This window comes from Hemicordylus capensis, chromosome 3, assembly GCF_027244095.1.
Source record: "Hemicordylus capensis ecotype Gifberg chromosome 3, rHemCap1.1.pri, whole genome shotgun sequence".
NCBI classification, from domain to species: domain Eukaryota; kingdom Metazoa; phylum Chordata; class Lepidosauria; order Squamata; family Cordylidae; genus Hemicordylus; species Hemicordylus capensis.
In genome coordinates, this window is record NC_069659.1 from 323,838,609 (window position 1) to 323,866,317 (window position 27,709).

The window sequence follows — 27,709 nt, forward strand, 5'->3', positions numbered from 1 at the left end:
AGAAAGGCAGCCATACAAACTTGCATAAACACAAGGGTTCCAAAGATATGGTGCCACTCCAGAAAAAGCCCTGCTAACTGGGCAAAGAGGCACCTTTTACCGTGGTGATTCTCTTTATTTAGCAGGGGGAGAGCAACTGGCCCCATCCACCCCCAGCACAGTACTTCCGGTGACTGTTGCTGGTGTTTGTCTTATGTTTCTTTTTAGAATGTGAGCCCTTTGGGGACAGGGAGCCATCTTATTTGTTTGTTATTTCTCTTTGTAAACCGCCCTGAGCCATTTTTGGAAAGGCGGTATAGAAATCTTATTATTATTATCATCATCATCATCATCATCATCTAATCAATACCTGATGAGCCTTAGAAGATGGTAAGGTAAAGTATGCCGTGGAGTCAATTTCGACTCCTGGCACGCACAAAGCCCTGTGGTTTTCTTTGGTAGAATACAGGAGGGGCTTACCATTGCCTCCTCCGGCACAGTATGAGATGAGCAGCATCTTCCTATATCACTGCTGCTTGATATAGTACCAGCGGGGATTCGAGCCAGCAACCTTCTGCTTGTTAGTCAAGCATTTCCCCACTGCGTTACTTAAGGTGGCTTGGAAAGTGGTAGCCGAAGATAGGTGGTAGCCGCAGATAATGATAGCACTCTCAACAGGGCCTCCTCTGAAAATCATGGCCAATACTTTGCTCTCCCAAGCTGGACTACTTTTAGTCACCCCCAGGTTTACAGGCTGTATATCTAATCACCAGGTGCTAGGAATGGCCATCACATTCATGATTTCCTTGTGAGCTCCCAGAAGCATCTGGCCACCCTTCCTGTTGAGATCTGGCAAGGCAATTAACAAGAAGAGACTCCCATGGCAGAGGATATTGAGGGAGTGGTTTTAGACAGACTTGAGCTCCAGCACTTTATTTTAAAAATATTCCACTCTCATCTCTGTATATCCACATTTTTATTATTTTTATCTTTTTATGAATTTTAAATGATTATATTTTTATTATGTTTTTAATTCTGTACATCGCCTAGAGATTTTATATTTGGCGGAATATAAATTCAATAAACAAATAAAGTAAGTAAATATCCCGAAGGATATTTGACATACATTCCAGATGCATGAGGTTTAGTAGGATAGTCCAATAGGACAGCCATATCTAGATCTTTAAAGATTTTCACCAGCATTTTAAATTGTCCCCAGAAACTAAATGGCAAACCAATCTGTTGTTTTTGTTGTTGTTGTTATTATTTTTAAATGAATAGACTTCTTTTCAACAATGGTAACAAAAAGAAGTGCTACATGTTAATAAATTGGATGTAGAATTTTGTACCAGCTGAAATTCCAAGCAATTTTCACAAACAGCCTCACAGGGTGTGTTACAATAGTTTTATATAGAGCAGGAGTAGCCAACCTTTGCTCTCCAGCTGTTGTTGAACTACAGCTCCCATCATCCTATAATGTGTAGCTAGGAATTATGGGAGCTGTAGTTCAACAACATCTGCAGAGCCAAGACTGCCTACCCTGATCTATAGCTAGATATGAATCAGTATGATGCCTCTTGTTGTTGTTGTTGTTTATGTTCTTATTTGCATAGAATATATATTTAAATGTAGCAGCTCTGCTTCAGAGAACACGGTGGCTTGCATGTGCTACCTGGCTTTGTGCTTTCTATTTACAAATAGCAACCTCTTCCCCACTCCTTCAAAATCTACTTTTCAAACTGCAAGGTTCAAGATCACCTTGTTGTGTGGTCAGCTTTGGGAATCAAAACTGCCAGGAAGTCATACTATTAATGCTTGGGAAATTGATATTTTTCAATAGAGCACAACATCTGCCTAAATTGTGACCACTGGATATGCAATTGCATTAAAGTCAGTGGTGGAAACTCTGGCTTGTGATTTCACAGATTTAGATCTGGCTCATCATTTACTTCCCTCTGAGAAGTCCTGCATGGGATGACAATCTCCAGAAGCCCACATGTTTTCCCAGCAGCGCGTGGGCTTACATAGGAAGCTGCCATATACCAAGTCAGACCATGGGTCCATCTAGTTCAGTATTGTTTTCACAGACTGGCAGCAGCTTCTCCAAGGTTGCAGGCAGGAATCTCTCTCAGCCCTGTCTTGGAGATGCCAGGGAAGGAACTTAAAACCTTCTGCATGCAAGCAGGCAGATGCTCTTCCCAGAACGGCCCATATCTTACAGTACTAACATGTAGTCTTCCATTCAAATGCAACCAGGGCGGACCCTGCTTAGCAAAGGAGACAATTCATGCTTGCTACCACAAGACCAGATCCCCCCCCCCCATACCAGATCTCCCCAGGGAGCATTTCCACACTTCCTGCCCACCCTGTCCTGAACTCCCTGTGCTGCCCAGACATCTCCACACCATTGCTGGAGAATTAAAGGGCCCCCACCACCAGGAATGCTATCTGGGACACTTGTAGTCTAATGCCTCCTGGTGGTGGGTGCAGGGAATTCCGATGTCAGAATTCCGAATTTACCAAATTTCACAGTCCTACAATCCAGCCAAAGTAATGCACATTTAAATTGTGCTAATTTCAGTGGTGAATTAAATAACCGTTTCACACTTCGCTCCTGCCATCCCCAGAAATAAATGAGATTCAAGGGTGCTTCACTTTTACTGGATCACAACCATCATTTTAAGGTACCTGGTAATTCAATTGTCCCAGTGCCGTGAAACCGTACCTATCACTTCTGATCTCAGCTCAAGAGATTTGTATTGATGCTAAGGCCTATTCCTTTCTCTAGGAATACAAGTAAACAAACAGTGTTGGTTGAGTGAAATAAATCTCAGCACTATAAGTGCTGAAGTAAAACTGAATTCTCTATGTTTAACCAGCCTTATTGGCACAATGACCAGAATGGGAGACCTGCAGGAGCATACTTTATGAAACAAAAACAGTGCCATTCTATATCAGTACTTTTATTAGGACCAGAAATTAGAGAACATGAGACTTCTATGAATACTGAAGGAGGAGATGGAGCTGCACTTATGTGGGAAGGGCAATAATTGTGCTCCTCCCATTGCACTTCACATTTTGCATTTTTTACAAACTTTGATCATAGAGTAAGGAAGCATTTCTGGCAGCTATTCAAATGGAAGTATAAAATAGGAAGTACTGTCTCAGTTTGTAGCTTAGAAACCTTTAAACATATCTCAACTAAAATTTTAAAACCTACTGGTATCACATAGGACATCAGAAATTAGAGCTCTTCATTGGTTAAAAAATTGATTAAGTGGATGTGTCAGGTTCTGTTTGATTGCAATGTTATTCCTAGCAAACCCTTGTACAATACAAACCAGTTACTGAAAAATGTAACTCTGGTTTCCTCAAGGCTCTTTGAAATCAGCATGGTGTTCTATGTCTATGTTGCTGGAATGGAAATTCTAATCTGGTCAAAGCCTGTTCAAGGAGAGATGCCTTCTCTTTTGAGCTCTTCCGGAAGCCACTTCACATTTCACAGCAAAAGATAAATCCCTACATTTCCACCGTGGTTGACTTCAGCTTTTCTGTAACACTTGGAAGGCATTCGAGTGTCTGAAAACATGAGGTAAATATGCAGCTGCACCGTCAGCCAATTGTGGTAGAAATGCAGGAACCCATCTTTTCTGAAACATACAAAAAGACCCTAATTGCAGGATAAATAAACAGTTTATTTATGTTTAAAAACCCGTGTTCACTTGACAGATGGCCCTTCCGACACCACAGAGGTAGTGGAAGAATGCTCCATGCCCAAATGCAGCCCTTTTAAAGGAATCCACTCCTCACCAAACGGGTGAGCTTAGTTCAGATTTCAGAATGTGGAACTTGAACTGGATTCTGGCAGTTGTCAGAGCTATTGGTGGTCTTGCAGGCCATGTTTGGCTAATCCCTGATCCCACTATCTGCAGACTCCAGCTGTCCTTTACTGGCACCCCAACATTTGTCATCTACTTGTCCATCCAGACAGCTAGCTTCTTTCCTGTCCTGTGCAAACCCAGCCATCCTCAAGAGATTATGTCCCATCCTTACAGGTCCGATGCCGCCAAAGCAGGGCAACCTATCTCTGAAGCTTCCATATATGCTCAAATATGTACACATCAACTTATAGCTTTATAATTTACAAGCTCCCTTGGCTTTCAAAATCTCCTATGGATATTTTCTAGAAACCACCATAAATTGTTGCGCTTTTTAATGATAAAATCATGCCTTTTATTACATCAATGACTGGATTTTATGGAAATTTGTGTTAATACGAATACGACAAATATTTATATATCATTTTTCAACCCAAGTTCCCAAAGCGGTTTACATACAGAAATTCATTAATTGATTGATTGATTGATTGGCTGCCTGTCCCCAAAGGGTTCACAGTCTTAAAAAGAAATATAAGAAAGACACCAGCAACAGCCACTGGAGGGATGCTGTGCTAGAACAAATCCATGAGCCTTGGATTGCAAGGAAGGGCAGATAGAAGAGCAAAACTGAATACACTGAGGGCAATAAAATTCTTTGTATTACACTCATGTACTGCTCACAGTCATGAAAAATAGGCATTTAACAGAGGTTGTTGTTATTCTTGTGGTCCTGGAGATAACAAAGCAGTTCTCTAGATCCTCATCCCAAGCAACAGCAGTTATGCTTACTCAACATTTGAAAGACTGTGATCCTACATTTAAAAATGTCGGAGACCTAAGTATAAAGGTTTGGTGGGGCTCTTCAATAGGCTGGTTGAGATGTAAAATGGAGCCAGAATTAAGCTTTGGTAACATATCCTAGCCTTGGGAGCACTTACTCTCCCATCCCCTTTGTATACTGAGGTCAAAAGAATTCTACTTCCAATTCTGGTCCTGAACAAGCATGGATTGCTCATTATAACTGACCTGAGCAATCCCGGCTTATCCAACCAGAATCTCAATGAAAACCAAGATGTGAACCTGGGATTCAATCTCAGCTTGAGCTCACCACCAGCAGATACCTGCCTGATGTGCATTTAGTTAGTTCTTCCTTTGGGCTTGTGACCCAGTGCTAATTTTGTTAGGTTGATTTGTGATGGCCTAATATCAAGTGTGGATGGTTTTGCTTTGAGGTAGGGGACCTGTAAGCACATGTCCACAATCACAAAAATATTGCTTTGGAAGCTCTGTGCTCTAACCATCCAGGCTCCCCAAACCAGCTGCTATTTTTTTGTCCGGCACCAGTGCTAGAATAAAAATTGATCACCCAATTCTGAAGTCTGCCCACTCCTGCCTTCACTGGACTAAATTCTACTGGTGTGTAAGTGTCAGCTTTCAGGCTCCAGTGATTTCTTATTACTGAAGCACTTACATTCATCCCTCTTCTGTTACTCACTGGCAGAACTTCAAGGCTCAGTGAGCTAACCATTCCACTGGAACCCATTGTGGCCTCCAGAAAGCAGGTCATAATGTTGTGCATGCATGCAGGCCTATGAATGGATAAGCAGGTGTTTCTCAAAGCCACTGATCCAGGGTGAAGTAATGGACACAATATAACTGTCTTACATGAGCACACTTGAAGAGCTCCTGCTATTGTGATGGGGACAGAAGAGCCTGGGCCTATGACAGCTGACAAATGTGTTGCTAATGAACAACAGATGACAAGCTGAAGTTGGATCAACAGTGAAACAAAACACCAATTATTTATAAGCAGGTGTGGGCAACGTATATAGCCTGCAGCCCAGAGACAATGAAGCCGGCAGCCGGTCTTTACTGGACCCCTCAAACTCACTCCATTTGAAGTTCTTTCTTGTTACAGAAACAGGTTTGATAACGTGATGAACAAGCAGAATTATTTTTCTGGTGGATGTCCAAGTTCCACCCCCACTACCTGCCCCAAGTTTCTGACATTTCAGCAATATGCAACTTACACCCACACCTCTTGGCTGCTGTAGTGAATTGAGTTGTTAAAAACTGGGAAAGGCATTTCTGCCCATGGTGTGTTAGAAGCTATGGGGTTTGAACCAGGAGCACTAGAACTCAGGCACAGATTTTTCTTTCTATATTCTATGCCACTGGAGCTGGGGGGGAGGGGGAGGAGGAGGGTAGAGGAGAAAGCTGCAGGTGGTTTTGGCTGGAGCACGACATCACAGGCTGATATACCTACGAAGGGAGGTATAACAACCATCAGCAGGTGTTATGGCAGGGGTGGGCAAATGTGGCCCTACAACTTCTATCATCAGCCGCAATGTATCTTTATTATGGAGATGTGGGGGGGGAATGTGCACACTACTCTGTGTGCCTGCATTCCACATACGTTGTTGCACAATGCAGCGAGAAGGGACTTCTTGCGTAGTGTTCTCCTTTCCTCCTGAAGCTCTCTGTGACCACAGAAGCATGTCAAAGAGGGCTGAGATCAGTGTTCCCTGTCACAAGGATTCCCAGTTGTTGCTGACTACAACTCCCAGCATCCCGAGCTGCAAAGGCCTCTGGGGATCCCTGCTACAGGAAACACAAGCCTATGATGTGTTTCCACAGGGACACAGAGGACTTCAGGAGGAAGGGAGAGCAGTGTGCAAGAAGTCCTGGATCACTCCATTGCACAACAGCACATGCAGAATGCAGCCATGTGGAGCAGTGTGCAGACTCTCCCCGCAGCCCAGTAACACCTGCTAAAGTACATGATTCCTTAGCCGGTAGGTCAGCCACTGCCTAGAACTCTCCTTGTCCTGTGGATCAGGTGATCACAGAGAACCAGTCCTCCATCACTATAAACCTCTGAGGTCCACTTTACAATTGGGCAACTTTTGTGAAGCCACCAACCTATCCCTCTGTGCCTTCAGAATAGCTGAATGGAATTTGCCAGTCCTCAGAGCTGAGAGCTTGAAATAGTAACAAGATAAGTTCATGTGTGCAAAAAAAAAAAAAAAAAGGTAGAGAAGTTGATAGCTAAAAGATCAGACAAGATAACTCTGTGAGCTTGATTAATATAGACTCTTGAGTACCTTTAACATTGAAGCCTACACATTTAAGTCACTGGCTATAAGGAGCAAAGCAGACCAAAGATTCACATTTTCTCCTCCATTTTTGTATATTGATATTAGAGTTAAAGACATGTCTGTTGGTAATACATACGAATATGAGCATCTGCACCACAAATAAAGACACTTGTTCACATACTGCGTAGCAAAAGTCGGGCAATTAAGTACGCCCATGCTGCTGTCATGTCTAAAACAGCACCCATGCTCTTATGGAACAGGGCTGTTCTGCTTGACAAAATTTCACAAGTGCCGTTTCACAACACTACCTCTGTTGGAAATAATTGCACCATTTTGTTAAACTGGAGCAGCCCTTTTCCTCATCAGCACAGGCAGTGTTTTAGACACAGGTAGCCGTGCAGGCAGAGAACCGCCCACATTTTGCTGTGCTGTATGTGAGCCAGTCACTTTTTAAAGTGCTGCTATCAATATTTTTTAAGGGTCAAAGATTTAAATGGAAGAAGTGGTAAATATTTCCAAAATAATTTCTTTTCCTGTACACTTTATCTATTTCAGCCTCCAAAAGTTTTAGCTGATTAAATGATAAAAGAGAAGGGGTCTTCCTGCTGTGCATTAAGGTAAAACTAGTCTTTATGAACGAATTTTTATTTCAGTCAACGACTAGGACAGTCCTTACTTATTTTCCTACCTTTTGTTCTACCCTCAGGAACTGAGCAAACTCCTCAACTGTGAGGTGATCTTTCTTGTCACTGTAGCTCAAAAGCAGCAAGTAGAGGTCACGTCTTAATGACATCATCTTGTAAAACACAGAAAACTCTTCAAAGGTTAAGGTACCTTGATTGTCATCTGTGTCAGCCTCCTGAAGAACACCAAAAGGGTAAATGAATCAGCAGGAAAATATTTTTCATAGAAGAAACTATACTTTTTGAACATCCAGTCACTCAATTTAGTCCTTGTACCAACTCATGACTTGCATTAACCATGGTTTAGAATCAAAACCACGGTTTGGCCTACCAGATATATGACAGATGAATCGTGGTTAAGAGCCACTTGTTTCCTTCAAAATTTCCACCTTCTCATCATTCAGCATTATGATTTCACATCCGTTTCTATCGTGTAGCAGTCTATATAGCGATAGCCACAACTATGCTTCATCAATCACACCAAAACCATAATGAAACTACCTTCACTAAGTACTACCTTTACCACATACTACCATCACCACAGGGTATCCTAATATGCGTGCCCTACTTTTTGAGATAAAATCTTTGCAAAGCAATTTCAAAATGTAAGCACAATAATAAAAATAATAAAAGCAAACATTCATTTAAAAAAAACCCAAAAAAGATGTCATGACTGAGCCAATGTAATGCTTCAAAACATCACTAAATCCAAAATTATTGCAATTTTTAAATTATATTCTGCAATTGCCATTGAGAATCTATTCTATGTGCCAGCGTCCCACTCAGAACAGAGCAAGATTTAAATTTATCTACTGCATGTATCACATGCAAGTAGTGTTTGAATGGGTAGCATTAGCTGCCTCCTGATATATGCAAAACTGGCATGTGAGTAGTGTATGCCAACAGAGTTCAGGCTTACACAGCATACAGTGGTCCCTCGACTTACGAAGTTAATCCGTTCCGAATGCACGTTCGGAGGTCAAAAATTTCGTAAGTCGAAAAGCGCACCCACGGAGGTTTAAAAAAATTCGTAAGTCGAGTAAGCCGCATCTAAAAATTCGTAAGTCGAGGAAACCGCATCTAAACCGCCAACGGTTTCCGTTCGTAGCTCAAAAAATTCGTAAGCATGCGGCCATTTTTGTCGTTCGTAAGTCGAAAACATCGGATGTCGAGTAGTTCGTAAGTCGAGGGTCCACTGTACATACGTTAGTACGTTAGTTAGTTAGTAAAAACAATGGTCACCAATCACTCTGCTAACAGCCGTCACAGAACTCAAGACATAAGGCAGAGTGCAGAAGATCTGAGGCGGTACACAAATATTTCGTTTGCAACCCTCTTGCCTCAAGGATTTTTTAATTAGCAGTCAATTACATATGCATTTTATTAGGAATGCACAGCAAGGGCTTATAAGGAACCTACATGTGCAAAGGAAGAATACCTTTGAATACCAGATATTAACATGATGAAGGATGTTTGGATGAAGTATACAACTACCAAACAGGATGCATGCTCTTGCTTCCTGCTCTGGTCTTTCATGACAGCAGTTAGCTCCAGAACAGGACAATGTGTTACCCCACTGTACCTGCAGCATGATCCTAAGCATGTTTACTCAGAAATAAGTCCCACTGAATTCTGTGAGGTTTACTTCTAGGTAACTGTGCATAGGAATTGAAGCTTTGACATCCTTAAATCTTTATCCTTGTCCAAAAATGCCAAGTGCAGGAGGAGGAACAGCATTAAGTGTTGTGCTTACAAATATTTATTTTAGTGAGACGTGCCATGTCAAAGCTTCATTGTGAATTTTATAGCAATGCAAACTTCATCTGACTTTCTCCAAGTAGTGTGATCTGAGGCTTAACTGGCTCTATATGAGAAGTCAGCCCAATGCTACACTCCTGAATCATGAATCAAACTGGAACAAAAACAAAGAAAAGCTACAACCATTTCACTTATGCTGCCAAAATACTATTCAAGAACACAACAGCAGGTTTCTGTAAAGAAACAAAAAAATAAAATACTAAACCCCATCTTGATTGCTATTTGAGTTTGTCCTCAGGGAAGAAAGGAGGACTTACAGTATGTTATTATGGGTTAAGAGGGACAACTTTGAGCATCTGCTTAAGAGGATTTGCTTGGGATTTACAAAGCATTTCACAGCAGATTCTAAAATATTGTTTTCTTCCGTGTAGGTGAGTCCCCACAGAGACAAACTCAGATAAGTCTGCTTTCTCTACTAAGTTTTAGACAGCTGACTGTAAGCCATTCAAGGAGGGAAAGTGAAAGAAGGGTTTCACATAACACATCCAGAAATACTATCAATCACTCTTCTAAAAAGATGTTGGGGTTTTTACAACCTATTTAACCCACACTTGCAGATTCAACGGTAAATGCGATTTGTTTGTTTGTCGTATTCCCCTGTATAAAATCTCAGGGTGGTGTGCAATTTAAACAAATAGCAACGAAAGCCTAAAAGTCTTATAAAACAGGTTAAAACCATAAAACAAACATTAAAGCTTTCGAAGTAATTTCTCCAAAGAAAGAGTTAGCTGTTTGATACACCCTGGGCGTTTGGGAATTTCTTCAATGCAGCCTTGTGCATCCCATTAAAGTTTGTGTTGGCGCTAATTCTGGGGAATCCCCCCTCTTCTGGCTGCACAATGACATAAGAAGCTGCTTTACTTTCAGTTAAAATAATGGCATAAGGGCACTGCTAATAAAACACAAGGCTCAAAGGCATGGGGTCTGACAGTGATTAATCATTGCACTCATCGCAAAGTCTATTCAGATCTTGGTGCCCGGTCTGCCATTAATTAAATGTTATAATTCAACTGAGGGAGGGATACTGCCAGACACTGGCAATCCAGCCAGAGCCAGATGTTGACATGACATGATTAGCTGGTCCCGGTTGCCTCCTCTCTATGAAAAATTAATTACATTGAACTGCCCCCTCATTAGTCTGTGTCAATAACCTCAGGTTTCTCTTTTGAGAGGCAAAGACTTATTTACAAACAGAGAACAAAAAGATGCTCACCTGAAACATTTGTCTTACTTTTCTCCGGGGCAGGTTGACGTTCAGTTTATGCATCAACTGGTGGATCTCTTCAATATTCAGCAAGCCATCACCATTCTTGTCTGCTTCCTCAAAGGTCTGCTTCACCCAAGTGCAGATAAATTAAGGAAAGGGTAGACGGCTTACCCTTTAAGGGTAAGGGCAAATTAAAGGGTAATTTGGCTTACACCAAATGTTTTGGGATTTGCTTTTAAATTATTGAAAAATACAAAGCATAAAAACCAAGTTATATAACTCAGGCACCAGCGGACAGTAGGATGACAAGGAGTGGAGGGTCACTTTCATGTACAGTTGTTTTCCTGTGTGAGAGCATATATAGCATAGATCGGACCTCCTCCTGCCACTGGAAATACCAAGACATGCATAGCAGCCCAAAAGGTTAAGTGGCTGGGGTTCACTAGAGAAACAAAATCTATTGTTTTCCCCTACCATTGTTCTGCCTGAGGCAAAGGCTCTGAACCAGTTCAAAATGTGGCATTTTTTAAAAAGTGCTTAGAGTGCTGGACTAGGACTGGGGAGACCCGAGTTCAAATCCCCATTCAGCCATGATACTTGCTGGGTGACTCTGGGCCAGTCACTTCTCTCTCAGCCTAACCTACTTCACAGGGTTGTTGTGAGGAGAAACTGAAGTATGTAGTACACCACTCTGGGCTCCTTGTTGGAAGAGTGGGATATAAAATGTAAAAACATAAAATAAAATAAATTGTTTTGGGTGTTTTCAATGAGAAAATTGAAAATAAATAGTTTTTAGAAGTTTTAAAGCAGGTGGCTTTTATGAAACTTGCACTGTTTCGTGCTTTGCATCCGCATTAACGCAATAATTGGTTTGGGTCCAAGGTATTTAAGAGAGCCTCATTTGTCATGAGCCCTCCTGCCCATTAAAATAATCTGGGGAGGTCCGGTTATAGCTACCATCAGCTCGCTGGGCAGCTACTCGGGACCAGGCCTTCTCTGTGGCTGCCCCAGGGCTCTGGAATGCACTCCCTGTTAAAATCAGAGTTTCTTCATTTCTGGCTGTTTTTTAAAAGCCCCCTAAGACACATCCATTTTCTCAGGCTTTTAATTATTTTTAATTGGGTTTATATCATAATTGTTTTAATAAGTGTAGCCTGTCTTTATATTTGTTGTATTTTAGCTTCTGTACACTGCCTAGAGATGCACATGTCAGGCGGTATAGCAATAAAATATATAGCAACGTAGAAAGATGCCATATACCATGTTCAGACCCTTGGTCCATCTTGCTCAGTTTTGTCTACTTTACACTGACTGGTGGCAGCTCTCCAAGGTTTCAAGCAGGAGTTTCTCCCAGCCCTACCTGGAGATGCTGCCAGGGCTTGAATCTGGGACCTTCTGCATGCAGAGAAGATGCTCGACCACACTGAGCTACTACAGTCCCATCTCAATTCAATGCATAAATCCTCATGGCTGACATTCTGACTAAACTGATTCAAGGAAGTCCCACTAAAACGAAAAGCACAAGTGGGGCATGGCTGATGTGTCCTGTTCATGTCAATAGGACTTTCTCAAGCAAATTTAGTCAGGAAGTCAGCCATTGTGTTCAAAGGGATTTACTCCCAGGAAAGCATGCACAGGATTGCAGGTGTTTTTTGTTTTGGTTTTTTGTCTTTGCTTATTTATTTTCTCACCTGTATCTTAAAAACCACAGCACAAAGGATGAGTTAAGTGCTGGCCTTAAATGATGACAAATTAAAGTGAGCAAAGCTGTTTTTGCATATGGCTGCACCACAGTCGGTGAGGTTAAAGCAAGGCTGAATTATTGCTGATTAAAAGATATTCCTTCTGCAACTGGGTGGCCAGATGTCACTAGATGCCAATTGAAGAAGAATGGATGTTATGCCAGTATGCCGAACAGGGAAGCTTCTGAGGAAACAGTCTCTGCCTCTACGAACAGGGACTTCCAGGGTGTTTCAATCACATTGACAAGGCACTGTGGGCTAGATGAACCCTAGAGCATATGGTAATAGCTTTACCAAGACACCCAACTTGGTGTCTCCTTCCTTGCAGCAAGCTATTTTTGTAAAGAAGGTGCTACTGCAAACTCATGGATCATGATCTCAGGGTAAGATCTCATTCACAATAGATCCTGAGAGATACAATAGTCAACATTAATATACCACAAACACTTTTGTGTGTTGCACATGAAGCTTCCCGGACTATATCACACACACACACACACACACACACACACACACACACACACACACACTCTCTCTCTCTCTCTCTCTCTCTCTCTCTTTATATATATATATATATATATATATATATATATATATATATATAATGAATTTATATATAATTTATATAAATTCAATAGATAGATAGATAGATAGATAGATAGATAGATAGATAGATAGATAGATAGATAGAATCAATGTTAACTGTGCATGGTGAGAAGTAATGTCTCCTTCTGTTTGTCCTGATTCTAACCTGATCAACTTTAATGGATGGTCCCAAGCTCTAGCAATATACAACAATGAGGGGAAAAATGTTCCCTCTTAACTTCCTCCAGACTATGCCTAATGCTGTGCAACTTTGGTTTGCACAACCACAAGGATCATGGTTAAGAAGTTAATCAGGATAAGTGATCCCAACACAGCTGGCTGTGTGAACCCAGAATTCCAAGGCAATGCTTGTCAATCCTAGTTATCTATCCAGACTAAATGCTGGTGAACTGGAGCAGTTTTATCAGGATTGCCCTGAAATGTTGGGTTCACACAATCAGCTCCATTGGACTTATTTAACTTTTTAACCAGGATCCTTGCAATTGTGTGAACCCAGCCTTTATCATGTTCTTCCATTTGCCACAGTCATCTTGCCTCACAGGGAAGATGCTCCAACCTCTTGATAACGTTCAGTTGCTTTTTTAGTACATCTTTTCCAGCTCGATAAGGTCTCCTCCTGTCAATTACTTAACTTCACTGAGCCTTTCTCCTCTTGGTCTCCCCCTTCAACTCTTACCATCTATCTAGCCCATTCTCAGCAGATGCATCTGCCTCCCGAATCCATATCCCCTGGTGGCTTCTGTTATGTTTTCACTCCAGCTGGAACCATTACAGGGGTCATTTCACCCTGGAGTCTCCCATCTGCCAGAACTGATAAGTCAAACAAGGTTTGAAGTAATGTTTCAGCACAACCCGATGCACGGCAACAACAACGTGCAGCCTCCAAAAGCCAGGGATAAATATAGAAAGTGCAGAAGGAGTTTATGGAGCTTGTAATTTGCCACAAAAGGTTGGTAACTGTTTCTCCATCTTCTGACAGTTAGAGCTGAATTTTGGAAATGGGAATTACTAGGTGCGAGACAGAAGGCTTTCTCGCTTCATCCAGGCAACTTGAGTTCAATCAAACCAGGTCATGATCCAATATGTTCATCAGGAGAAGAACTTGCTTTCCTCAGCATATTAAACTAGTTTGAACACAGTTAACTCTTTACATAGTGGGATTTTCTTTTCCGTTTATTTCCTGCTTCACAGTGTGTTTGTCTCTAGTCTGTGAGAGAGCCAAGTGGTACTGAAACAGCACAGTGCTTCACCCAATTGCTTTTATAATTCAAGCACGCATTTCCTTCCACTGCTTTGTCTGTGAGCAAAACCAGACTATGGGGCTATTCACACGACTGTAGAAAATCTGGCTAGCCTCCACTAGCCCGATTTTCTACAATTGTGAGAACCACCCAGCTCGACTGCGAGCCTGGTGGTTCTTGAGCGAGTAACCTGCTCAAATAGCCCACCCCTTAAAGCGAGCGCTCCGCAAACCCGTTTTTAAAAAATCATGAGTAGCAGCAGTGCGGCTCCGCGCAGTGGTTACTCACGAGTAGACCCCAGGGGGAGGCTGAAAAACAGCCTCCCGGCTCAGGAGTCTCCCCAGTATGCCCTGTGTGCTCACGCAGGGCATACTGGTGCTTCCGGGGGCTGCATGGCCTCCGAACTCCCTAGCCCCCGCGAGCTCCATCATGGAGCCGGAAATTGTGTGGGCGGCGGATCTGGCTGCCTAGAACTCCCGCCCTGATCATCTGAGGGTCTGCGGCTTAGCCCACTCTCCCCGCTGAGCTTCCCAAACCGTGTCTCACTGATCGTGAGACCCGGCTCTATTTGTAATCTAGTTAACTAAATACTGGTTTAAACCTTTCCCTGCACTTCCAGCAGAGGCAGGCTCATTGGAGAGAGAGCCTGCTGAAATGTCCCCAGCTTGAGAGAGCTCCATAAGGAAGTAAGGGAAATAGTATTGGGAGAGGGGTCCAGGAAGCTAAGTTAGTAACTGAAAATGTGTGTCTCTTTAGGAGGAAAAGAGAGGTGGAGAAAGAGAATAAAGAAGAGGTGAGGGAGGTAAAGATCAATTCCTTTCCCACCAAAAAACAAGTATGGGGAAAGGAAGGGTAGAAGGCTGGAAGCCAGAAGGCGAGGGAGCAGGAGCTCTTGGTTAGCCCTCTTGCTAGGGGGACCAGAACTGGGGAGATCCTGCTCCTGCTGCGAAAGATCTACCTGAACATGCCTTGTCTATTTAGGAGCAAGTTGGGGTGTATAACCCATAGTGAATAGGGATGTGCATGAACCCCGTTTACGGACCTCCGAACTGGTTTGAACACAGGGAGGTTTGACGTTGGAAGGTGGGGGGGTCATACTTTGAGGGCAGGGGAGGATACACTTACCCCTCCCTCTGCTCCCCCCCCCGCCTGCCGGCGCTCAGTATTTGCAAAGTCCTACGCGGCGACAGAGTACGTCCCAGCCGCCCCGTCCACTCCCTGGCTGGAAGTAGCTGGCGCACTTGCGCACACCAGGCGTATGCACCACACTTGTGCTCGCACGCCACGCTTGTGCACGTCGGGTGGGCTCTCAGGCAAGCACAGCGTGTGCGTGCACGAGTCCAGCGTGTGCACACGCGCTAGCTACTTACAGCCACTTCCGACCAGAGAGTGGACGGGGCACTGCCACTGTAGGACTTTGCAAACACTGAACAGTGGCGGGGGGGAGCAGAGGGAGAGGTAAATGCACCCTCCCCCACCCTTAAAGTCCAACCCCCTTGCCATTGAACCACCCCCACCTGGTTCCATGCACATCCCTAATAGTGAAGGGATGATCTCCCACACAGTGTGAGAAACAAACAACACACACTTATAACAACATAAAATTCTGTCACCAGAACTAGTTGCCTCCCTCTGCTCAGTTGCAGGATGCATCCAGAAGTACTAGAACATTACTGTGGAGGAGTGCTCAGGAAGGATTGTGCATTCAGCTTATCAAGTTTCCATTTAAAAAGTGGTTTTGAGTCTTTGCAGGATTAACAAAACCAAAGGAAATCTGAGCAGCCAGCACTTACTTTCCTTGTTCAGAGGAGGAGAATAAAAAGGAAATGGGAGGAATGTGACCACATGAGATGGTACATAGGAACATAGGAAGCTGGCATATACTGAGTCAGTCTTGCTTAGTATCATCTTCACAGACTGCCAGCAGCTTCTCCAAGGTTGCAGGCAGGAATCTCTCTCAGCCCTATCTTGGAGATGCCAGGGAAGGAACTTGAAACCTAGATGCTCTTCCCAGAGCGGCTCCATCCCCTAAGGGGAATATCTTACAGTGCTCACACTTCAAGTCTCCCTTTCATATGCAACCAGGGCAGACCTTGCTTAGCTAAGGGGACAAGCCATGCTTGCTACCACAAGACCAGCTCTCATCCGTATTACTGGCGGCCTCCGGAAGTATCAAATGAAAAAGTACACCTTATGCAAAAACAAAAACACTGCATTCTTAAAATAGGACTGTGGAGCTTTCCCAGACAGCAGGCTTTACAGGAGGCTTCATTGAAGTTGCCTTAAAAACCCAACACAAAAAGTATGTGGTTTTTTTACCCCAGATATAAATCTGGCTACACTCCAATGTGCAATGAAATACCCGAATTGTATGTGAAGTGCTCCCTGATAGCTCACAGAGGCTTCGGGGTAAATTTGGCTGATATGCACCACCTCCATTCCAGAGGAGAGGCAAGCTAAAAGCCAGGTGTGAAAAACTTCCGGGAGGAAACCCTGTAAGTGGGAGGCATGCCACCGTGCTAGACCAAGCAGAGTCTGACAGTTAAGGTTTAACTTCTTGAAAGGATATTGATCATGTGTCCTCTGTCGTTTAGCAAGCGAGTCTTCATCACTTATCCCGGCCATTAAGTATTTTAGCCCAGTGATCCAAGTGCGTGCTTCCTCTGGGTTAGAGGTGATCAGATCCAGCGGATCCATATGGTTCCCGTGGTAAATGGTAAAGCAGCAGCTTGGATCAAAGTTGCCTTCAGCATGGCGATGGAATATTTCCGATTGACGGCCTTCAGTGACTTTGTAGATAGAATCAATTACAACTGCAAAAGGGAGGGATAAAATAAAAGGGGCTCAGAGGGTCTTGAAGATCCCAGGCTTGAGAACAGTTCATGATGCAGTAATAAACATCATGGTGCTCTAACAAACATCAACATGCTGTTCTTCTTTAATGAATCAGGCCCAGGAGCCAGCATGGTGCAGTGGTGAGAGTGTTGGATGAGCAGCGTTCCCTCTAAGGCGTGCGCGCGCACAGTTTTTGATGGGTTTTTTGATGCTTGTAAATTATGAAAGGCTTCCAAATAGAAACAAATGTTTCATCTGAAGTATTCCGTAAGTAAGCAGTAACCTTAGAGGCATATTCCCATAATTTTAATAACGACTCTACAGTCGAGATTATTTGTTGTCTCCATTTAGCAGTGTGTAAGATCCTGGCTGCAGTAATCATATACAAATACAGCTCCAAATACGTAGTAGGAATATTTCTACTAAGAAATATTTCTACTTAGTAGGAATATACTCACACATTTTTTGATGTCCGCTCAGTTAATTTTAGATCCCGCTCAGGTTGAATCAGGAAGGCCGCACTCTGAATGCAGGCACGCACACACTGCCTTGATACTGCCACCCAGAACAAAACTCATTCCGCACACAGATGGAAAAAATCAGAGAGCACTGCTGGGGAGACCCAGGTTCAAATCCTCACACTGCCATAAAACTCACTGTGTGACTCTGGACTATTACTACTACGGATATTTATATACTTCTCTTCAACCAAAGTTCACACAGTGGTTTACATAGAAAAACAAATAATACATAAATAAGATGGCCCCCTGTCCCCAAAGGGCTCACAATCTAAACAGAAACATAAGGCAGACACCAGCAATAGCCACTGGAGGGATGCTGTGCTGAGGTTGGATAGGGCCAATAGCTCTCGCCCTGCTAAATATAAGAGAATCACCACTTGAAAAGGTGTCTCTTTGCTCAGTTAGCAGGACTAGCCACTTATCACTCAGCCAAACCTACCTCACAGGCCTGTTGTGAGGATAAACATAACTATGTATACTGCTCTGGGCTCCTTCGAGGATAAGTGAGATACAAATGCAAAAAAACCACACACACACCATATTTTCTGGTAGAAAGGCCGCATCGGCATAAAAGTTGCACCATTGAAAAACAGCTGACATTTTAAAAAATCACATCAGAAATGCTGCATCAGCGTCAAGGCCACAGCTAAAGCACCTTTGGTGGGAGGAGCAAGGGGCCAAAATGCCCCCACACGGAGCACAAACGGCGCTCCATGGGAAATGGAAAGGCAGGGAGCATGCAAACCCAGGGTCAGGAAGGTCCAACTGCATTGTCGCTGCTCCTCTTCCACTACCTTTGTTCCTTCCAGGGCCTCCCACCACCTGGAGCCTATTGTGGGTTGGAGGGTCCTGCTGAGCTGCTGCTGCACCTCCTTCCCTCACCCCTTAATTCTGGCGTAAAGGCCACATCAGCATAAAGGCCGCAGGTACCTTAAAGTAACTTTTGACAACGTATGCACTGCAGCCTTTCTACCAGAAAATACAGTAAACAAAATTTAAAAGAATTTTCTAAAAGAGAGAGGTTGTGTATTAACTTTGTTTTAAAATATATTATAGAAGGTTTCTTGTTTGATGTTGTGTGACATTACACCACTCCAAAAATGAATTAACTGGGGACATGAAAAAAATGCCTCCTCAATCCTCTCAGACAGCTACAGTTCAGAAAGAAAATGAGGTGTCTTATTTCAGGTGTTGCAGATGGAGATGATCCCCTGCTATCCCCCGGCTGACCTTAGCCACTATGACGGCCTGCATTGTCACCAACGTTAGTCACAGGTAATGCTAACCAGGTTTCAGTCCGATAAGGAGAAATTCTGTATGAAAGAAGGGAAAGCTTGGTGCCACATTTAAGAGATCAAGGGTGCTCCATGTGTCTCATCTATGTGTAAATTCAGCAGTGGAATCCAAAAGATGCACAAGCCGAAGGATATCTAAAGAGAACTTACTCTTTGCCTTTTCACTTTTCCTGGACGGCCTCCATCTGATGCAAGTCCTGTGTTCATCAAGGTAAAAAAGGCGCACGAGGCCTTTGGCTCCATTCTTCAGTTTAACCATCTGAGTCCCAGACTGCATTACACTCATACATCTTTCAACTGAAAAAGGAGATGGCAACCAATTAAACTAGAAGAACTATTTTCTTCTGCTTAAACGTTCACACAGAATAATTGCTGCAGCAGTTATCCACAGAGCAACTACCATATAATCCTTTTAATTTTAATCTTAATCGTATACAAAATAAAGTTGGGGATTAGCTAGCCTTTTAAAAGCTTTACAACATTAGAATCAAAATGGTTACATCATTAAAATTAAATCCATTATTTACAGCTCAATTCTTTCCACGTTTTGTCAGGAGCAAGTCAGTGTATTCAGTGAGGCTTACTCTCAGGTAAGTGTGCACAGGATTGCAGCTTTAGGAAATTGTAACTACCATACACAGAATTCTTTTAGTCTGCAAAACAGTAACACATTCTTGTTCAATAGAAGAACAATAAATGGTTTTACTAAAGACTTATCTCAGAAATGCAGATCAAATAATTGATGACAGAATTCAGAAACTGGAGATTCTAAAAATACCCTGTTTAAATCTCTAGAAAATTCAGTCAGTTTTAAATCCCAACACATAAAGACAACATCCTGATATAACATTTCAATAACATCCATTATGATAATTTTCATTAATACCAAACCCTAATTGTACGCATGTCTCTCTAACAAAAGAACAAGAATAATATAACTAAATTTAAACTTTCTAACTTAAAATAAGTTGTTCGGTTAGGCAGTTCAAAAGTTAGTCCACTTGTACCTCAAATGTGTCCGCCATCTTGAACTGGGGTAGATGACATCATCCCAAACTATGCCATTGAGGTGTCCCTTTGTGTCACTCACTACAATTCCACCAAATTTGGTCCAAATCGATTAGGCAATCCACAAGTTAGCCTGCTTGCACCTCAAATGTTCACAGATCTGCCATCTTGAAATGGGGTGGATGACATCATTACAAACTACACCCTTGAGCAGTCCCTATGTGTCCCTACAGTGGTAGCAAATTTGGTTCAAATCAGCTAGATGGTCCACAAGTTAGCCCACTTGCACCTCAAACGTTCATGCATATGTCATCTGAATTGGTGTGGATTGCATCATCACAGACTACATCACTGAGAGGTCCCCTATGTGTCACTTGCTACAACTGTACCAAATTTGGTTCAAATCAGTTAGGCGGTTCACAAGTTAGCCCACTTGCACCTCAAACATTTACACATCCGCCACCTTGAACTGGGGTGGATGACATCATTACAAACTACGCTGTTGAGGTGTTCCTACAAGTAGACAGCATCTGGATAACATCAGTATGGATGTTGGTACAATGAAGGGTAACATGGTACAATGAAGGATAACATCAGCATGGATGAAAGCGCACTTTACTCATCCTGTCCCCCTTTTCAAGCATTTATTGCCACACATTATGTTGGTGGCCAACCTGCAGTGCTGGAGTGGCACCAATCTGTGGCAGCCAAGAGTGACCACAGTCCCACCCCCTGCTGCACTTGCACAGCATCCTATAGACCTTTCTAGCTCTTAGGAGCTGCACAGCCTGGCACAACTGCTGCCATGTGTTTAAAAATTAGGGCTGCGATCCAGAAGGCTGTAAGTGGAAGAAAAACAATATGGTTATGCAGTTGCATGTGTAGATGTGCAAGCTCTTCCACAACCTAGGTGCAGCTTGTACTATGTGAAAGAGGTTTCCAGTTGTGGGGCAGGCGCTTTGGATGCTGCTCCATTTTCCTCACACGCAGACCCTGTTTCCACATGAGGAAGAGGATGTCTGGATCAAGACATAGCCCAGGAGTATTACGAGTTACCTGGCAATGCAGACCTACTCCAATCGCTTTGCCACATGCAACAAACACAGAAGAGACTCAAGTCTGCAGCTGACACTGATCTACATGAAGGGCTGAAAAATTATTACTCTGATATCTTGATATCTGAAAATTGGTTATGGCTGTACTGAAATGCACAGGATCATACTACTCTATGATATTACTACCGGTACAGAAGATGTTACATTTTGCCATACCATGTTTCTCATCGAGAATTTCAGATATCACTCTCTGTTCGCTTTGCTTCCAGTAAGGGAACTATAGGTGTTTCCAGAGATCTGCTATTGGCTTTCTCAACTTGCCAACTTTTCCACAAGTTATTTTTTTAATTCAAATCAGCTGCTGATTTGATTGGGGAAGTGGTGGTTGACAGGGGTAAAGTGTGCAGTCAAGTCAGTGTCGACTTCTGGTGACCACAGAGTCCTGTGGTTCTCTTTGGTAGAATCCGGGGGGGGGGGGGTGTTGTACCATTGCCATCTCCCACGCAGTATGAGATGATGCCTTTCAGCATCTACCTATATCGCTGCTACCTGATATAGGTGTTTCCCATAGTCTGTAAAACATACCAGTGGGAAATCGAACCAGCAACCTCTGGCTTGCTATTCAACTCATTCCCCACCTTGCCTTGGGTGGGGTGGAGTTAATCATTCCTCCTCATATCATTTTCCTGATCAAATTCACCTTGCTCCTGAAGTTGTTACTAGTTCTGGTGGGGGGAAGAGGGGAGGTACAATACAGTTATCTGAATTTTCCCTGACTAAAGGAGGAAGATTTCAGTGGGAAATATAAACCTATGGTGGAAAAATAAACCCCCAGCACCACTGCCCCAATTCAATTAGCACCTGCCCCATGGCTGTGAAGCTTCAAAATTTCAGTCATAGTGAATAGCAACAGGGCAGTGGATGACAACCTAACAAAGCGCTTGCATAATAAGCAAAGTTGCACTAGCACAAGAAGATCAAATCATTGAGCTAAAAAGATAGGGATTTGCATAATTGCGCAAAAGTCCCCTTCAGAACAAATTAGACAGTTGTGTAGCATTGTGCAAGTGCAAGCCTGCTTCCTCCAGAGTAGGTAACGCAACACTAGTCTGGAACGCAAGCTCCAAACTGAGTGAAACAGCTTTGTGCAAGCGCAACATCCTTCCAAAAGCCAAGATGTCAGCAAGTGACCTGGATAAATTGCTCTAATAGACAAATAAAGGTGTCTTATAGAGCATCTTCACTGCTAAAGCTGACCCAGACAGAGATATTCATCAAGCTACTGAAATTGAACTTGCGCCATGTCATAGAAATTACTTGTCAGATACAGTAGACAAGTGCAGTCAGTCACATTTCAGAAGGCAAACATTTTACATAAAGGTAGGTCATTTATTCAAGACAGACCATTTTTTGCCCCAGCAAAAATGTATGGTAATCTGCTTGAATCACATTATATAGTGAGAGTAGCATTACTTTGCAAGTCTCTCTAGGATTTTGCCTTAGAGAAATCATTCACAAGATTATCATTTTCATCTTTCTTGATATATTCACATATACCCAAAGGCTCGACTCTCTCTCTCTCTCTTTTTTAACAACCAGCTTTTTAGTATGACAATTTAATTACAAAAATAAAGCCTTGCAAAATTGTGGATATAATCAAACAAGAGAGCCAATATTAAGTAAACAGTAGGCCTGTGCATATTCAGATTTGAAAACTCAGGTTTTATCCTAAATTGATTAAAAAAAAAATCTGTAAAATACGAATCAGATTTGGTGGGGGGGGGTTGGATTGATAAAGTTGGACTTAATTCCAAAGTATAAAAAATAATTTTAGAAATATTTCAGAATTTAGCAAAATGGAATAGGATTTCCCCCCACAGAGATGAATGGGGAAATCGCGGGGTGGGGGTGGAAAGATCACCAAAAATCACCTTGGACCATCATTCCACCAACATGTGGAGGAATCTGCCCTTTGTCTTCATCAAAAGGGGTAACAGCATGCCCCTTTTGCTCCCCCTTTTATATTTCCTGAATGGATGGGCATACAGTTATGAAAGCTGGCACACATGAAGTCCACATTAAAGGGACTCTGTGTTATTTTTTTCAAGGCTATGGGTAACTCCTGACTTTTTTTGGCGGGGGAATAAAAATAGGGGGGAAAGGGCCAAACTTGGATTCTTTTAAGACAGATGTTTTTCAAAAGGTTCTGGATCTGAAGCCCTCCCTAGGACCATAATTCTACCCCCATGTGAAGGCGAAAGGCATTTCTTTGATTTTATATTGATTTTTGTCTTCCCCATTGCAGAACCATACAGTCAGTAAAAGTGAAAGTACTTTGAATGTTGCTGTTTTTGTGGTTAGAAACAATTTATCACTCTCCCTTCTAGGCATTAAAGGATTAAAAGGTGTGAAGTACTTTTAATCCTTTTTATAATGTCTGCCTGTTCCTGCAATAGGGAAAGAAAGAAAAATATAAAATCAAAGGAATGTCCTTTTTCTACCCCTGGGGGTGGAATTATTATTATTATTATTTTACATTTATATCCCGCTCTTCCTCCAAGGAGCCCAGAGTGATGTACTACATACTTGAGTTTCTCTTTCACAACAACCCTGTGAAGTAGGTTAGGCAGAAGTGACTGGTCCAGAGTCACCCAGCTAGGTTCATGGCTGAATGGGGATTTGAACTCGGGTCTCCCCGGTCCTAGTCCAGCACTCTAACCACTACACCACACTGGCTCTCTATTATGGTTCATTGAGGGCTTCAGATCCAGAACTCTTTGCAATGTTCTGGCTTTTGAATCAAAAAAGAGTTCACCATTTTTAGCTCTTTATTTTTTAAATGATGAATTTCTTCAAATTCACTAGAGGGTGCCCTGACCGCCTTCCCCACATGTGTGGCACATTTTAAGGCTCTAGGGCCAACCACTGATTTTTGGTGATTTTTTTTTTTCAATCCCTCATTGACCACTATTGGGGGAAATCCAAATTTAAGTTGGGATTCAGATTCAAATTCCAAATCCGATCCAATATCAGACATCCCCAGATCCCATAGGATCCAAATCCAATATTGTCAAATTTGGATTGAATCAAATCTGAATATTCTGAACACACACAAGCCTAGTAAATAGCACACTAGAGAAACAGGGAATCAGATGTGGAATGGCTGTCACTTTGAGCCATGCACTGGGATGTCCAAGAGATTCCTGTACGGTTAAGAGTTGCACTAAAGGAAAATTCCACCAGTACAACTTCTCCCATCAATTTAGCATCATATGGGAGATGAAATTCTTGTACAAGAATTTGGTACAAATTCTTGGTACAAGAACATTCTCAGGTGCTTAACTTGGTAACACCTTACACATGAAGAAGACACATTTATTTTCTGTAGTAATTAGTCTGGAGACACCTAATGGCACAGCGGGGAAGTAACATGCCTATGGAGCAAGAGGCTGCTGGTTCGAATCCCTGCTGGTATGTTTCCCAGACTATGGGAACCACCTATATCGATCGGGCAGCAGCTATATAGGAAGATGCTGAAAGGCATCATCTCATACTGTGTGGGAAATGGCAATGGCAAACCTATCCTATATCCTACCAAAGAAAACCACATGGCTCTGTGGTCGCCAGGAGTAGACACAGACTCCATGGCGCAACTTTACTTTACTTTAACTACCCCCTAGTTCAGTGGTTCCCAACTAGGGTTCCTCCAAGTGTTGCTGAACTACAACTACCAGTATCCCCAGCCACAACAAATCGTAGCTGGGGATGATGGGAGTTGTAGTTCAGGAACATCGGGAGGAACCCTGGTTGGGAACCACTGCCTTAGATCCATGATTTAAAAAACCCCAATGTAGCCTCCTGTTGCTCCATAAGCACAAAGAAAAATTGAAATCCACACTTTCACCCCATCTTTAACCACCCTGTTGTATGAACAAAAAGTTAAAATATGGAGGGATAACTAATCCACATTAAGTGATCATGAGAATGCACCCCACATAGATGTTATCTAAAAAGAATAAGAAGTAGTCTGACCAATAGTGGAGCCTCTTTAAAAAAGAAATCCAGAGGTGAAATCATTGTTTCCCCTAGATTTGCAAGAGGGGGCGGGCGGGACACCTGTTTTGAAAAGACATCCAGAACTATGCTTTGCTTTGTTTTGTTAACAGTAGGAAATGGACTCAAAAAACGGAACCAAAGGAGGCACTTTCTATTTCAACAGAGTAACACAGGGCTTTAATCTAATATTCTGGCTGTAGCTGCAGATATCTCTCCAGTAGAGATAGCAGATCTTCAAACTTTTGAAAGCCCAGCAACAGCCTATTACAGCCTGCATCTCTGCTCTGGAAGTAGAGGCATTATCAAAAATTATCTGAACAGCAGAAACATCCTGTTACATTTTCTCAAAGTAAACTCGTGCCCATAACAAAACTGGCCCCTTTCTGTGGAAATGTATCTTTGCCTCAGAATCAAAGTAATATATAATATAATTTCCTTTAAATACAATATACCTTAAAAATAATATAATATAATATTCAATATGATATTTCTTTTTTTAAAAAAGTAAGGCAGGCTGCAATTGTATGAGCACCTAGTTTAAAATACGGTTTACAGGGACTTACTTCTAAGTAAACATAACATAGGATTAGACTGCATGGCTACAATCCATTGCACAGTTACTTCAGAGTAAATCCCATTAGACTCAACGTAACATACATAAGGTCAGGATGTTAAATGTTTGCTTAATAATCAGAAAAGCAGTTTTGAATGACGGTCACACTTCGAAAGGATAAACTTGCTATTTAAAAACCAATTGCAATAGCAGCCCCTAAAACAACAATTAATATTTGCTATTTAAACAATCTACATTTGGCGACCGTGCCTGAAATAATCACAAAGCATTATTCTGCCATTTACAAATAACCTCTTGAAACAAAACAGATTGGCGTGTCAGAAACAGCTGCTAAAATAACTAGCCCCTATCACAGCTGCAGCCACTATCCCACCCCCTCTTCCTCTTCCTCCCTGTTCTGAAGGAAGCACTCTGAGACCGAAGCTCTGCAACAGGTACAAACCCATTTGGGCCAGGCGGCATCTGTGTGAAGTCGCTACACTTCCCACCACATGGTATATCTCCGATGCCAGCACAGAAGCCATTGATGTGTGAGGAGTCCAGATGTTGCTGCAAAGCTTTACGACAGGCAGATGATATTTATTCCACCTGACAGCCGATGCTTCCAGGCATCGAGTAAGTCAAAGAGCTGCTGGGCTGGGACCCACTAAGCTGAAAGTCTGAGTAGTAACCCACACGTGGGCTTGGATTCAAAATGCACTCTTAATCTGCATAGCTGCAGCCGCCGCCAATACCACCTTCCATTTGTCATTTATCCCTGTGTAAAATGAGGGCTTTAGCATCCCGCAATTGCCTTGGGACAGCCCCTCTGTATTACAGAATCACTGGTATAACATGGCTGTTACACTGACCCCTCAGCAGCCCTTTCCAGTGTAAGCCCTGTATCTAAGCAGTTTATGCATCTCTTTGAATTATGCATAGCCCCACCATAGTTAAAAAAATAAGTATACATGCACTTTATTAACAAGGCACAGGAAGCATCATGGTGTAATGTCAAGTCAAAGAGCAACTCCATGGGCTAGAGGATCGTGGTGCACCCAAAAAAGTACATGAGCCAGTTGAGGAGGTCAGTACTATCTGGGGGGGATGAATATTAATTATGATTTTTGACAAGGTCTCCTTCCCTAGAGATGGAAAATAGGTGATAGCATTGGAAGAGTTTCAGCTTTCAGTGTGGGCTCATGCTTTGATTGTCCTGACCATCAGGCCTTCAGTGGCCAAATTTGGAATAGTGTTTTAAAAGCTTGTAAAAGTTTTAAGAACACAGAAACTACTGTACAATTTTAGCTATGTTGTCAGGAATGAAAAGGGGTAGCAATGTCCTCCAAAGTTTACTTCATGGAGAGAGTACAACATTGTTACTTTAAGCCTGACTCTAAACCTTTCCTCTGTGCAAAAATGACTGCAGTTTTACCTTAATTGGAGGCAGGTATTTAAAAGGGGGTGATAATAGGGGTGTGCAAAAAACCTGGTTTGGTTCGAGAAGAACTGGACTCGAACCAAACTGGGCCTAGTCTGGTTCTGTGCACACTAGAGCCGGGCCTGGTCCGGCTTGAGCCCAAACTAGTTTGGGCCCACTTCGGGGGTGGGGGAGAAAATTGTTTACAAATAAAAATGGTAGACTTACCGCCATTGCAGGGCTTTGGGGAATGCTGCCGCAGCCGTGGGACAACATCTCCTGAGGATACCCCTCCCCTACCTGCCTCCCCCATCTCAAACAGCCCATTCTGGGCTGTTTACAGCCCATTCCAGGCCTCTCTGTGCTGGCACTGGCCATTTTGGAGCCTGCCATGCATGTGCACTGGACATCTGGAACTTGCACCCTGGCCCACCAACAGGCTGGGTCGTGTAAAAAAAACAACCAAACGACCAGCCCACCAGGTCCAACTTGACCTTGAGCCAAACTGAGCCTGGTCCAGCTTGAGAGCTCTCCCTCAAGCCGGGCCAGTTTGAGTGTGAGCCGGTTCGACCTCAAGCCAACTTGCACATCCCTAGGTGATAATACACAGAAAGCTGTAAGGGCAACAATGCTATCACTTACTTTCCATCCCTAGGGCCGTAGATGTTGCCAAAAATCACTACGAACATGAGCAAGACACAGCTGCATGAATAG

The 27,709-nt window shown here is 42.8% G+C and overlaps 1 protein-coding gene across 6 annotated transcripts in view; it reads right to left on the reverse strand.

The window, feature by feature from the left end:
• PLCH1 (phospholipase C eta 1) overlaps nucleotides 1-27,709 on the reverse strand; it is a 204,264-nt gene that overhangs the window by 69,715 nt on the left and 106,840 nt on the right. For all 6 annotated transcript variants that reach the window (XM_053309997.1, XM_053310000.1, XM_053309998.1 and 3 more), the window contains 4 exons: nucleotides 19,054-19,200; nucleotides 16,822-17,065; nucleotides 10,670-10,799; nucleotides 7,644-7,814 (listed from right to left, as the gene is read on the reverse strand). In XM_053309997.1, the coding sequence (XP_053165972.1) occupies nucleotides 7,644-7,814; nucleotides 10,670-10,799; nucleotides 16,822-17,065; nucleotides 19,054-19,200 (692 nt within the window). The remainder of the gene's footprint in view (nucleotides 1-7,643; nucleotides 7,815-10,669; nucleotides 10,800-16,821; nucleotides 17,066-19,053; nucleotides 19,201-27,709) is intronic.